General features: G+C 31.6%; 1 protein-coding gene and 1 non-coding gene across 2 annotated transcripts; both read right to left on the bottom strand.

Annotated features, from left to right (window-relative positions):
• Positions 1-3,846: 3,846 nt before the first annotated feature.
• LOC123215476 (40S ribosomal protein S9-2) lies at positions 3,847-5,900 on the bottom strand. Its single transcript, XM_044635589.1, has 3 exons — positions 5,744-5,900; positions 4,804-5,185; positions 3,847-4,230 (listed from the first exon to the last, which is right to left on the bottom strand). Exons 1-3 carry the CDS (start codon positions 5,769-5,771, stop codon positions 4,047-4,049), a joined length of 594 nt encoding a protein of 197 aa, XP_044491524.1. The 5' UTR covers positions 5,772-5,900; the 3' UTR covers positions 3,847-4,046.
• Positions 5,901-13,006: 7,106 nt separating this feature from the next.
• Positions 13,007-13,114, bottom strand: LOC123217803. Its single transcript, XR_006502541.1, has one exon. It is a non-coding gene; the product is annotated as a small nucleolar RNA R71 (small nucleolar RNA).
• Between the last annotated feature and the right edge of the window lie 2,167 nt (positions 13,115-15,281).

The following is a 15,281-nucleotide window of genomic DNA, read 5'->3' as shown; positions in this document are numbered from 1 at the left end:
GAAATCCAAGTCTAAAGGCAAGACCACAAACTTGGTTGCCCACCAACAAACTGAGGCAAGTAAAGGAAATTGATTCTTTAAGAAAACTCTCTCAAGAGCAATTTAGAAATCTCATTCAAATGATTTTCAAGTCTAAATATTACAAGTGAAGATCAGGTTATATATATATATGTCAAATACAAAGTGATGCAATAATTAAGTAAAGACATCTCAAAATCCATAATACAATCCTTGACCATTGGGGGAAATCCATAATCCTAAGTAGGAAACCTTAGAACTAGTAGAAAGATGGATCTTAACTCAAATTCAAATATTTTATCATTTATGAAGTGAACAAATAGTCGACTACGAAAGTCAACCTTGTCTTTTGCCAAATTAGATTTCAAATAAAATTCAAATACTTTACCATAAAAGGAGTGAACAAATAATAGACTAGGAAAGTTAACCTTGTTTTTATCCAAGATAAAGCTCCCATTTAATATTTTGTCTCCCATATGCTTTTTCTTCCAAGTGGTATAATTTTATCCCATTTGAGTATGGTATAACCCAAAATTAGACTTAGGCTATTTGGGCTATCCAAGACTTGGATTGGACGGTTGTGGCTCAACTAGAGAGAGTTGGGTTTGTCTGGCATGCATTGAAGATACGAGCTAAATAAGTGTTTGCTATGCTTTTTTTAACCTTGGTTTGGAGTAAATAAAGATTTGTTGCTAACTTTGAGCTTAAATTCATATCATCAACCATCTTGAAATTTATGATCTTAATGTTATGTTTTTGGTTTTCGTCATTTTTTATTGCATATTTCTTTATAATTTTTTCCTATATTTCATGCATTTTTTGAAATGGAAATAGAGGTAATAGAATTCTATATGGCTCGATTGGATTCTACTTGAGTTACTCAAGCTTAAATTATAGTTCAGATCAAGAAAGTTAAGTTTGAGTCAAGGATTGTGTATGTTTGCATAATTGAGTTAAATTCGAATTGATTTGAACATTGAAGTTCGACTTAAAAAATAAAATCCAAAGTTACATTGTTTTCAATCTGAATTTGAAATTTAGCTCGTTGATTATGAGTTAAACCTTTTAAGATCAGTTTCAACTAAATATTATTAGTGCTTGGCTCGTATTGAATCCAAGTCTAGATATGACAATATAATTTTTTTTTTTTTCCCCAAATCTTTAGTAGTTGTTTGTTATCTCCCAAATCTTTAGTAGTTGTTATTTTCTGCATTTGAAATACGTGCAAGTTTGGTTAGTAATTTTGCTCAGTCCTTCATATGCCCAAAGTTTCATAAATTTTTCTTATCATCTTTTGATAATTGAATTTACAAAGTGTCTCAATTATAGAAACACTGGGGATTGGTGTTCAGCACAATTTCCGTTGCAATTAGGGATTCATCTTCATATTAATGTGCAAAGAATTGCAATAGAAGGACATGCTATAAAAAAGATTATTGGAACCTTTAAGCCCAATTAAGCACAACCCCTTACAAATGGATTCTCACATTTAAAAAGGCCGAATAACAGTCTCCACCCAAACTTGAATGAAACGATCTGTAAGTTTAGATAGTTTATTTGTTTATCTTTCATCCACTTCAGTCAAAGAAAATCATTATGCAAAGAGACACAATTGTTACATTACACGAAGGGCCATTTGGTATTTGTTTTGACATTTCTTCATTTTTACACTGGAAATTTGCAGGCATTACTGAAATAAAGTTTCAAATTTGAAACAAAAATAAGGACAAAGTATTCAATAGATTTGAAACTCAAATAGAGATAGATTAACTAACTATCTGTGCGTCAAGGGAGTTCTAAAAATGGTCTAAATTGTAAAACTGAATTGAACTGTTTAAAATTTGAGATTTGATTTGGTTGAAAATCAATTTAGTTTGGGTTGGAAAAAAATTGAAAAACAATTTAGGGTTTAGATTGTGCTTTTCAAATCAAATGAACGTGTAAACTGTTTTTGAATAGTTTTGGACAAAACCAAGTATTTTTGTCTGTTAATGTCCCCGAAATTTCTTTTTCATTACACCTAATTCACAATTTATAGGGATGGCAAGAGGGAGGAGATCTCAATTTTCATCCCCATCCCCATAGGGGATTGTTTGCCTCTTCCTTGTAAAGAAAAATCTCTTCTCTGTCATTGTAAAGAAAAATTATTTCTTTATACCTTCTAAATATAATATAAATATATTAAATAATAAAATTAAAACTAATCCACTATTTTAAATATCATAAGTATCATATATTAACTATTTTAATATACATAATAAAAATATAAATAAATTTGAAAAATATTAATAATTTAAAACTATAATTATATGTTAATATTTTAAGTAAAAGTATTAATATAAAGGGGCACAGATGAGGCTAGACAAGAAGGGGACACATATATCTTTATACCTAATTGCGATGATATTTTTCGTTCTTATCTCTGTTTCTATTAGGGTATTCCCTCTTTATTAAGGTCAGGATCATAAATTCAGGTCAAAATTGTTATCTTTAACAATTGTGTATGCTCTAACTCAATTGCATTTCTCACTCACTCTTCGTAAAAATCATGCTGCCACTTGCCACGAGCAAAACACCATAACCAAAATTAAAACTATTAGGTACTCAACTTTTGATTTTGGTTCTTACATGAAATTGATCTACCCTGAGTAGATTCTATTTCCAAAATTTATGGAATTGAACAATTTTCTAGTTTCACTTCTCAAAGGAGTCAAAACTAGTCTGAAATACATAGTTTGGTTTAATCCGATTTAGGAAAATGTTTAAATTAAACTAAAAGCCCGGTTCAGTAAAAAATAAAATAAAATAAAATCTTTTTATACTTTAAACCAAACTAAAACCAACTAAAAATTAAGGTTTTGTTTAGTTTAATTAACAGTTCAGACATGTAAAAATAAAACACAGTATTATCAACAAATAATGTGTTACCAATCATATTTTCAACATTTTATTCCCCTGCATAACCAGAGTTTCTTAATTCTAATTATCTATTAGTGTTAATATTATATTTAGTTTAGCGCACTAACCAATTCAATATATTGCTAATTATGAATAAGCAAAGTGAAATCATCATCAATGTATGTGGCGGAAAATTTTTAAATCTTGATATGCAGCCACATTGTTTTTGTATTCAATTTTAATTAATATATTATTTTTAATTAAGAAAGAACATATTTCTTCTTCTTCTTTTTTAAAAATAATAAGTACCTTACAGCATATTTTTTGTGATATTTATGAATTAAAATTAGAGATAGAGAAAATGAAAAATCTTGATACATAAATTTTAGAGTAATACTATGTATACCTATTTTTGATACATAATTTATGTACACAGTGATGTGTCATCATACAATTAAGTAATTTTAAAATATGTCATCATATGATAAAAAAATATCCGATCACATGATAACACCTCATCTATATACACAAATTGTGTACCAAAAATAGGTACATATAATTTTATTGATTAAAAAATATACTATTAAAAAATACCATATATTGAAAAACCATCAAATCCAAACCATTTTTTCTTTTTCCAAATCTATGTCGAACCATTTTTGAACCCACCCGCAAATTACAAACAGACCGATCCAACTTTACAGTTTGAGACATTTCATGTGAACCCTTTCGAAATATATACTTTAGGATTTCGTTAAACAGATATTGAAGACCAAGAAAAGGGTTATTTAGAAATAAATTAAAGCATAACTTTTGAAACCCAAAAAGGGCTTACAAAAAGTTTTTGTGAGGCTATTGAAGCAAGTTTACAAATTGTATAAGCAGATGCCTAGGATTTCAAAATGATTCTTAGATCAAGCAACAAAAGGGTTAAATCCAAGCATTAAAAAGAAATAGATTTCACCACATATCCCATTGACAAACAAAATTAATCTGAAAAACAGTCAAGAACATAATCCAAGAAAAACTTTCTATGATTAAAAACCTCCAAAGAAAACCTCAGAAACAGATAAAGTCAGCATGAAAAACTCAGTACTACTTCCGAACTTAACAATCACTCAAATCTGTGTTCATTCTTCATCCTCTTCATCTCCATCTCCGCCAGCAGCCTTCTTGGCAGCAGCCTTCTGGTTCTTTCTCTTCACTCTACCTGGGCGTCCACCACCAAAGGGACTTGTGATTGAGAAGTCAATGTGCTTTTGTGAGTCCACTCTCACCATGAACGAAGGTATATTGACAACCTGCCTTCCAACTCTGATGGCCAAAATATAAATTAATATACAAACAAATTAAGCATGCTCAAAACCTAAAACTGAATTATAAAGTCCAAAAAAGTGAATCCACAACAAGCAAATTACAAGACAAACCACTCAGTGAATGAGAAATAACAATAGGAGTAAAAAACAGCAAGAAATAACTTCTAAAACAATGTCCACAACCATCACTCTAAAAACATTTGAGGCAAAACTCCTTCGGGGTATCTTTCACTTGATTGAACAAAACTCAAATTCATTAAAATCTCTTCTAAAACTATAAAAGATAAATCTTAAATTTCCTGGAAGCTAAAATACTCAATTCCCTCAACTATTGGCCAAAAATAATACAACTGAAATACATTTCAATTAAAAAAAAAAAAAACCTCAGCTTTTGCGCATTCTACACACCAAAATAAAATCCATAATTAATGCACACCAAATCAATATTTCACTCCTAATGTACTAATTAAATTCATGAATAAAACACTACAACAGAAGTTCTTACATAACCGAACAAGTATCAAAAACTCGATTTGTGATGTTATTTTTAAGAGAACACACTGCACCATACCTAATGTGCCTCTGCCTGATGAGAACCCGGGCATGGTGGATTGACTTAGCCATTCCGTTCTTGAACACAAGAGTTTGGAGACGGCGCTCAAGGAAGTTCTCCACAGTGAGGGCCAACACGTAATCCAGCTTATTCTGACTCTCATCAAGAAGCCCATACCTATTCATCCTCCTGAGAAGGGCCTCACCCTCAAAAATACGACGAGGGTTCTTCTCATCAAGGGTGAGAAGTTCCCTTGCTGCATTTCGAATGCGGCTCAGTGCATACTGAACTCTCCAGAGTTCCCTCTTGCAGCGAAGACCATATTCTCCCACAAGCCTCAGTTCAGCATCCAAACGCTCTTTCTCATAGGGACGTCTTGGCTTCTTAAAAGTTTTACCATCTATTCCAAAAGTATGTTTTAATTATTCAAAGCTCATCTATTAAACATATAACACTAACTATCAACAAATCCAACCATAACCACCGTTCTGATCCAACACTGAATTGGGGAATTCATATTTCTCATCAATTTGTAAAATTCTCAAAAGTATTTGCATAAAACAGAACCCCAGCTGCCAAAACTCTAATCTTTGTTTGGTCACAAAGAACTTGTGTAGAGAATGAAAAACAAAATTAGCAGCTCAGAAAATATTTATGTTTAGCACTCGAGATCAACAAAATCTCAATTACTAAACAAATACGAGTAAACCAACTAAAATACAATAGAAAATTCAAATTACTTATCTATTCCGGCATTTTATTAGCAGCTAACAATGCAGAAGATTATACCAACTATAAACATAAACCATAATCTCAACAGAGCACCAAAAAACGAAACGAACATAATCTCAACATAAGCAAGATCAAATGCATAGAACTGAAAACAAAAAACAAGAGAAAGTGAAATGACTTGATTCAGAAAATATTTTAAAATCATAGTAAAACAAGTATAACTCACAGTTGCGGTAAAAGGAAACGTGCACCATTTTTGTGAGGCGTTACTGCTCTCTTCGCCTCTCTTCGCCGCTACGAAGACTCAAAAGCGAAAAGACCAAGTGAGATATCGCGGTTTACATAGGTTTTGCCAAAACCCTAACCCTATTCCTAATTGTTTGTGGGCTTCAAGTTTTGGGCTTTTAAGAAAAGCCCTGCCCTGTAACTTAATAAAAATGAATGAGTGCCCAAAACTTTTGCGCATTTATTACACCACTATTTCAAGACTAATATAATTTGAAAATTGTTAGGTGTATCAAGTTTTGAGTATTTAATTTGATTTTAAATAATATTTTATTATACATATAATGTTATTAGATATTATTTTATCATTAATTTAAAATCACTTAATTATACGATGACATACTATTTAGGTCTTCAACTGAATACTCAAACTTGGGTATACTAGTTTTATTAATATAATATATCATTTACACACTAATTAAATGAGTTACAAATAAAAGAATCTTATTGGCTAAATGCTATTTATACATGTAGTCTAGTGTTCCTACATTTGATCTTGCTTGTGTTTGTTTTACTTTGAAATGTGTTTCTTTCGCTCGATGTTATAGTAAATTCAACCGATGTTCTGCAAAAGCCAAAGCAAAATCGTATAATTCTTGCATCAAACTCATTATAATCCAAGTAAGTATAAATCTAAACTCTTATACTTTTATTTTGTTAAAAGATTTGAAATCTCTAGAATTTGAAATATCATATACTTTTTTATCTTGCTTGCTAAATCATGATTTCTTGATAAATGTTGTTGTTTCTTTGTTATATTAGTTAAAGTAATGGTTATTTTACAAAAAAGGTCATCAAAGAATTGGTTGAGCAGTGGAATATGCAATCAAAAATTCAAAGTTAATCCAAATAACTCATGGATCAGGTTTTAGGTTGATAGATTCATGACATGTTGTAGCAAACATAAGTTGTTTACAAAACACAATACATACGCTAGATGACACCTTCATTCTTTTTGTGGTTATATGAATGCTTTCCAACCCATAATGAGGTGGTGTCTTGGTGTCCATACAAAGCAGGGACTAGAAGAGGCTAAAATCATTTATTAGAGGCTTCTAGGGCTCTGTGAAGGGGTTCTTTACAAAAAGACAAATTGAAATCATGAAATCGTGTTCTTGTTTATTAAGAATGCCATGAATGATCATTCATTCGACATGATGGAACTTATCCTCGGACAAAGATTTAGATAAAACTTTATCCTAATCCAAGTCACAATGAATAAGCATTCATCATCCATGAACGGGTGTTCATGGTCAAGGAAAAAGTTAAACTAGGCTAATTCAATCCTATTAGACAAACCTAGTTCATTATTGGTTTTATCTCAATCCAAAATACATTAAGGCACTACTATGCAATTATAATATGTAAATATTATCGTGAATGAATAATAAAATACTTTTATTAATAAATAAGTATATTACAATGTTACAAATGTACAAGTCAATTGGCTCAAGGGCACTATCTTAACAATCTCTCACTTGTGCTATTTGTCAATTAATCATATATCTATTGTCATAATACGATTATGTGTCTATAATGTTTCTATTGCAACAAAGGCTTGGTTGGAGGGTCTGCCAAATTATCATTTGTGTCAATCTTTGCGATATGTACATTTCCACACTGAATGATCTCTCGAATCAAATGATATCATCTAAGTATGTATTTGGACTTCTGGTGAGACTTTGATTCTTTTGTCTAGGTAATGGCTTTATTGTTGTTGAAATAGAGCTTGATTGACTCGACAATGTTAAGAACCATTTCAAGTTTTGTTATAAACTTCTTGATTGAAATAAATATTAGGGTAATGTCTTAAAGTAATTCAATTATTACATTTGTAGTTGTCCTTAAAAATCGTGGCAAGGTGATTATACAATTGATCATGAGAACCCTATATACATATTATATGACTATTCTAAAAATGTCTATAATCTCGATATTACTATCACCAAGGGTATAATTAATAGTGATAGAATTATCATAATGTTAAGTGACCCTACTAAAAGATGATGACTGTTCTCACGTGTTGAAATTGTTAGCTAACAACTTGGCATAACACATGGGTGCACACTGTGGACATGTTCATCGGACAAACTCGACAAAAGGATTCTCAAATAGATGATTGTTCTTGTGTCTATGAAAATAAATCCTTTAACTCACAGGTACAAATGGTCTTTAGATTTGAGGTCACAAAACCATCTTGTACAAGAATTGGTATGGTTCAACACTATTTAACATACTGCCATAATTGGGGTACAATAAAATGTGGTGACTAACCATATCAATATCTACATGAAGACTATAGTGGATGAATAAAAGATTTGTCACTCACCTAGCACGATAGGTCATATCTTACATGAGAATATTGATAGACATCATAACCACTTGAATCTGTGGCTATAATAGGATTGGGTTATAGCCTCATCTAAATCATTCAATTATTGATGTGTATTAGTTCATAAATAGGAGTCATTAAGATAAGCACGAATTTATGTCTCGGCCTTGAGAGATATCGATTGGTGAAGTGTAAGCGAAAATAATACAAATCCACGATCATAGGAAAAACATACCCGATTTAGAAATCTGACAATTTGATGATGATTGGTGATTTGATGCACTCTTGGGAGTATCCACAACACACTTTGCTTAATTTGCTTCCAAGTTTTCTGTAAAATTTCTTCCAGACACAGAGAATGGAAGAGAAAAGAAGTATTGTAATTTTATGAGCATAAAAATTATCTCCCAATGAAAGTTACGCTAATTAAATAAAGAGGGAGAATGACAGTTATCTTTAACAACTGCCAAGGGCAAAATTGAAATTATCGTATATTATGGGTTAACATTGCTTTTGTAGACCTAATAGATCAGGTCAACCTATCATGGGTGGACCGAATCCAATATGGAGTAATTGTATTTTATAGAACTATGTAGTTGACATTACTTTGAGTAGTTTGCTAGCACTTTGTCATCTAGGTAGCCACTATGCCTTGCTAGAGGCCAATTTAGGTATGTGTCTATATTTGACCTGAATTCAAACATAATTGATTTGATTGAGAACTTATGTATAAAAGTTTATTCGGACTCTAAGGCAATGGATTATTTGGTGATAGTTTTGGTGTATATGGGGTGGTTCAAACTCTAGAACGAATTGGGCTTGTCTAATAGGATTGAATCAACTTAGCTTAACTTTTGCTTAACCAGTAACAATTGGTCATATGACATGAACGATCGTTCATATTAAGTAAAGAGGAATGACTACGCATATGATTTATGCATGACTGTTCATGACGTTCTTTATTTATACAAACACAATTTCAAAATTTAGTAGCATCTTTTGCAAACCCTAACCCTTATACATGGCTTCTAATACATACACATAGTTTATTCTCATAGCCCTAGTAGCCTTTAGTGAATAGTTATACCTTTTCCAAGTCCATGTTTCGCATGAATACCAAAGTGTTGCCTTATTGTGGGTTGGATAACGATCTCACCAGCCACGTAAAGATTTGAAGGAGTCGTCTAACACTAGTATGGTATTCTTTAAACACCCTATGGATGTTTATAGTATGTTCATGAAATCATTCTCTAAAATGTGATCCTTGGTGGGCCTTTAGGTTTCTTTGAGTTTTTTTTTTTATTATATATTCTATTATCTTGTCGTATCCAATAAAAGCTTCCTTTGCCCCTTTGGAATAGGCAATGTACTCAAACTTTATTGTAAAATCAATAACTATACTTTGCTCAGACCTTTTCTAGCTAGCTACACTACCATGCAAACAAAACACAAATCTCGATTGAGATATAAAGTCATTTATATAAGTCAGAAAACTAGCGTCACTATATCCTCGCATAATGAGCTTAGTCTCTTCTTTATAAACCAAGAATGTATCTTTAGTTCTGTTCAGGTACTTTAGGATATTCTTGACAACTGTCTAATGTTTTTTACTTAAATCAGATTGATATCTAATACAAACATTCAAAGAGTATGAGATACCAACCTTCGCATATAGCATGACACACAAGTCTCTTCTTCATAAACCAAAAATGTATTTTTAGTTCTGTTCAGGTACTTTAGGATATTCTTGACAACTATCCAATGTTTTTTAATTAAATCAGATTGATATCTAATACAAACACTCAAGGAATATGAGACACCAACCTTTGCATATAGCATGATGCATATGATCGATCTTATTACGGATACGTATGGGATCCAACATATTATATCCCTCTCAAATTATGTTTGAGAACACATCTCTTTTGAGAGATATACACTATTTGACATGGGTAAAAATCCTTTCTTGAACTTTTTCATGTTGAATCTAGTCAGCATTTTTTCTATATATATGTTTTGACTTAGGTCATGTAACTTATGTGACCTATCATAATAAATCTTAATTCTAAAGATGCATTAGCCATTTATTTTAGTTTTGTTTAGATGTGCATAGTAAAGGATAGTGACATTAGTTAGTTTCTTCACATGGTTTGCAGGATGCATCATATATGCGCTTATGGTAGAGTCATCCCAAGATGGTAATTTAGTTAGTAGTCTTGTAGCTATACGTATGTGGTACAAGGGGGACTGTGATTAACTTCCCTGTGTGACTAAGATATCATACTAGTTAGCTCAAAGTCTAACTCGCATTGTGTGTAAGGCACATAGATAGTAGACATATGGGATATTGATTGCTTTCAAGAAGGCATTAGATATGTTGAGTTTAACTTAGGGGTTAATCATGCGGGATGACACTATCTATGTAATTAAGGCATGACGGTTGTTGCACTTAGAAAATAAGCCCATTTCACAGGTCTAAAGTTGTCATTTTCTGCATTTTAAAAATAAAATAAATTAGGATTTTAAATAAAATATTACAAGTATTCGTAGATATTTTACTATTTGTTTAATTCTTATTTTATAGGAGAAAAACATAAAAAGCAAGAGAGAACATTGAATTAAAGAGACAGAAGGATGAGTCTAGGGCTGGATTCGAACTGAGTCGAGCTTGGCTCGTAGCCAGCTCGAGCTCGGCTCGATTTATATATGAACTGCTCGAGTTTGACTCGAGCTCAGCTCGGCTCATTTCGGGCTCGTGTTCGGCTTGACTTGGCTCGACTCATTTTTCCTTATCAAAACGACGTTGTTTTTAATATATATTAATCAAAACGATGTCGTTTTGTATAAAAAATTTTAAAAAAAAATCTACCAAGCCAACTCGAGCCAGTTCGAGCTCGGCTAAGCCAAGCTTGTTTTGGGCTTGAGCCGAGCTTGGCTCGGCTCGACTTGGCTCTGATCCAGCCCTAGATGAGTCTACCAATCGCATTAGGAAAGGTAGACGCATATAAAGTGGGAACAGGAAACAAGATCTAAGCTATTAAGGTAAAAAACGAATCAAGAAATAATGGATCTAGCGTTAAACGAATCAAGAAGGAATCTAGTATTCTTACTTTCACATTAGAAGGAGACATTTTGAAAACCTTGTTAAAGAATAAGATAAAGAGTTTTTTGAATTTTTGGTATCAAATATTTATACAGTTTTAGTGATACACTAGTGCTTTAGTGACAACAATCAATCCTTACATTTTGTACACCACCAGGAATACAAGTCCAGTGCATGTTAACAATACATTTAGAGGCAATAGCTAGTGACTCAAATAGCAAATGCCAGTGATAATACGATTCTTTATTTTTCTATTTTGAGTTACAATGTTTTCATATATTTGCTATTGTGTTACCATTACTAGCATAAGTGGCTAAACTTATTTATTCTAGGAACTAAGAGGGATCTGACAGTCATTGTAAATCTGTAAAACCTTTATTTATAGTTTATAATATCAAAACCTTTATTCTAGGAACTAAGAGGGATCCGACAGTCCCTGTAAATCAACAAAACCTTTATTTATATTTTATAATATCATGATGTTTAATTTAATGAATGGTGTTTAATTACTTGTGACAAGATTAAGGCCAATCTTTGCACATATCAATAAGCTTACGTAGAATATTGAAAGGTAGGTACGAAGTTAGTGCATGCATTCATTAATCCTGAAACCTTGATACTAGAGATAGGCCAAATCCTTGTAGAGTCATAGATCATAAAGGTTAAATATTATTCGAGTAGCCATAAAAGTAGGAGCTTGTTTGGTACTTACACGCTTAGTCAATCTCACAAGGGGAAACAAGATAACTTAACATATCAAACCATTAACATATCATGAATATTGGAAAAATTTTATACAATTTATAGTTTTATGCAAGATTATCAATAAAGCCTTATGCCCTAGAAGCTTTAGTATATGAGCTTATTAATAATGATGTAGTTGTGTAAATTAGTTACATTAGTTAAGTTGTATTCATAGTGGTAAAGTTATTAGAAGTAGGATTATTAATATTTTCTTATTGTAGTCTTAAAATTACTCGATCTCTTTAGCTAATACAAAACCTGAAATGAATTAGTAGTCAGTTTTTCAATCCTTGTGCAATTGATATTTATTATACTACTTGTCGATTTATGCACTTGCAAGTAAGACACAACAGGTTTTTTGGCATCATTACTAGGGATTAGTGCTAAAGTTGATACTAATATAATTCGTGATCATGCCAGACTAAGGAATTTTCTTTCCTTTTACTTGCATATTATTACTTTTTATAGTTAATCACTTTTGTTCTATTTTGTAAGCTTTACCTAGTACATGACTAGATCGAAGGTGACAAAAAGACTAGATTTTGATCTCGAGATCGAAAAAGCAGTATGCAGGCTAAGAAAAATCAAGGAAGAATAAGAAGTCAAGATAAAGGAACTAGAGATAAATCCTAATAATAATGTGATGGAGATAATGAATCATCTATGAGCACTTTAAGATTATGCAATCCCATCTACAAGGGATACTACTTCAAGCATTATCAGACCACTTGTCAATGCCAACAACTTCAAAATAAAATTGTCCATAATTCATATGATCCAACAAAATCAATTTGGAGGAATAGTAATTAAAAATCTGCACATACACAACCAAATTCATTTAGATAGATGACACCTTCAAAGTAAATGAAGTCATAAATGAAGTAGTAAAACTATGACTATTTCCTTTCTTACTCTAAGATAGGGTAACCTTTTGGCTCGAATCAAGACCACCAAGATCTTTTACAACATGGCAAGCTTTGTCACTAGCATTCTTGACCAAATTCTTCCTAGCAGGAAAAACGACAAAGATCAGGACTGACATCACCATTTTCTCTACGAAGGATGATGAAACTCTATATGAAGCATTGGGAAAGATATAAGGGCTTTTAAAGGCATTATCCACATCACGGGTTAATGAATTGGATATTAGTGCAAACTTTCTAAAATCAAGTACCAAGACATATAAAGACAACTTTGGATGCATCAGCAAATGGATCGTTTATGAGGTTAACTATAGCGAATAAATTACAACTAATTGAAAGAATAACCATATGTAGTTTTTGTTAGAATGATGACATAATACCAAATAAGTCACAAGGAATACAAAAGGTAGATGACATAACAATGGTAAATGTTAAGTTTGATAGACTAATAAAGAAACTAAAGAGAATGGATATGAAAATAGTTGACATCACACTATATCATGAAATATGCAAAAGAAGACATAAGTTCCTAATTGAGGCCCAAACAAGCAAAACATGAAACAAGTAAACCTAGTCAATTACACCCAGAAAGGACAATAGAACCCCCACTCTAATACTTACAATTAAGGCTAAAGGAATCATTTAAACCTTTCATGGAATAGTCAACCTATTTAATCTAATATAAGTCAAAACTATCAACCAATACCTCGACGGTTTTAACCTAATAAACCAACACCAAAACCTCTTTATCTATCACCTAAGGGACAAAAGTCAAACATTGAATTAATGATGGAAAGTTTTATACAAACACAAAAGTAGAAAATTGAAGGACAAGAGAAAGTTATTAATCACCTTATAGAAAGAATAAAACAACTAGCCATACATAACTGAATGTTAGAGGTATAACTAAGCTAATAAACCTCTTCATCAAATTCAAGAGATCAAAGGAAAATACCAAGCCAACTGATAAATTAGACAAAACAATGCAAGGTAACAACAACCAGAAGTGAAAATGAATACAAGAGCCCAGAATTGAAGCAACTAGAATAGATAAATCAATCAAAAAAGTTAATCGAATCTTCTAATAAACATATAAAACCAACAACTGAAAGTAATATAACCAATTTCATTCAAGCAACTAAAGAGTAAAAAGAAACTAAATACCACACTGCTCTATCATTTAAACAAACTAAATACTATCGAAATTAAAGGATCTAAGGAGTTTCTCTATATTATGCATACACGAGAATGAGTCTTTCAACAAAGCCTTATGCGACTTTAGAGCAAGCATCAACCTTATGCCACTATCAATTTGCAAAAAGCTAGATATAGGAGAACCCAAGCCCACAATAGTTACTTTGTAACTAGTAGACAAATTTATCAAATTTATCAAGTACTAAAAAATGTCCTAAAATAAGAAAAATCATTCTACATTCTAATCGACTTCATTGTCTTAGAAATGGAAGAAGATGTTTATGTCCCCATAATCGTTGGACGACCATTATTGGCAACAGCTAAAACAATAATAGACATGAAAGAATAGAAATTAACATTTGAGATAGGACAAAAGAAGGGAGAATTTGATGTTTTTAAACTGAACAAACAACTTTCTACTATGAATTCTTGTTATAGAATATATGCGCCTAAGAAATGCATAAAAGAAATTTTCAAGGAAAAGTTACCATAAGACGCTTTAAAATCTTACCTTGTCCATAATAGATCTACCAATCACGAAGATGTTGAGGTAGAGACATATGTATAACATTTAGAAGCAACCGAACTAGTAGGATCTACATAATTATGCAAAAGTTTAAGGACTAAAATATAATTTGACACTTGGTAAATAATCATTAAAATTAATTAATTTTAATTTTAAATTGGGCCAAAAACTTATTCCTACCTAAAGTTTAGTGTATTTATAAACTTCTACCCGCAAGATTTTAAAAACCTAAATACCTACCCATCTGTTTCTCAATTAGGTTTGAAGGTAAAACTATCATTTAACAAAAATTAAAAAAAAAACTAAAATTTATCTTATTTCCCCCTTTATTTTAAAAAACGAATAATTTTCTCTAACCCAAATGTTTGAAAAGTTATCATTTTCCCTTAGATTTTTTTCTCTTTTTTAGTCACCTCCTCTGTTCTAACTAATAATCGACACTTCCAATATATCCTCATATGTTAATCGCTCAAGAGAAGCTATTGATGGCCAAATAATTAGACGAGAATGGATTTATCTTTGTCCAACGAGGAGACGAAAATGAATTGTCCGTCTCCTCAGACGAATAAAGATAATTTATCTTAATCTGTCTAGATGATGCTTAGACAAAAATGTTTGTCATCTGAGTGTCTTTTGAATAGATTGTAACACCTGCAA

This window comes from Mangifera indica, chromosome 5 (assembly GCF_011075055.1).
Source record: "Mangifera indica cultivar Alphonso chromosome 5, CATAS_Mindica_2.1, whole genome shotgun sequence".
Taxonomy (NCBI): domain Eukaryota; kingdom Viridiplantae; phylum Streptophyta; class Magnoliopsida; order Sapindales; family Anacardiaceae; genus Mangifera; species Mangifera indica.
The sequence above is the reverse complement of the archived record's forward strand: the minus strand, read 5'-3'. Positions and strand labels throughout refer to the sequence as shown.

Bases quoted from the DNA above. Each gene is read 5' to 3' on its own strand.
- LOC123215476 (XM_044635589.1), bottom strand. From the start codon at position 5,771: ATGGTGCACGTTTCCTTTTACCGCAACT. The intron at 5,186-5,743 runs GTGAGTTATACT...CTTTTGGAATAG, and splicing joins CGTTTCCTTTTACCGCAACT to ATGGTAAAACTTTTAAGAAG. The intron at 4,231-4,803 runs GTATGGTGCAGT...TTTGGCCATCAG, and splicing joins ATCAGGCAGAGGCACATTAG to AGTTGGAAGGCAGGTTGTCA.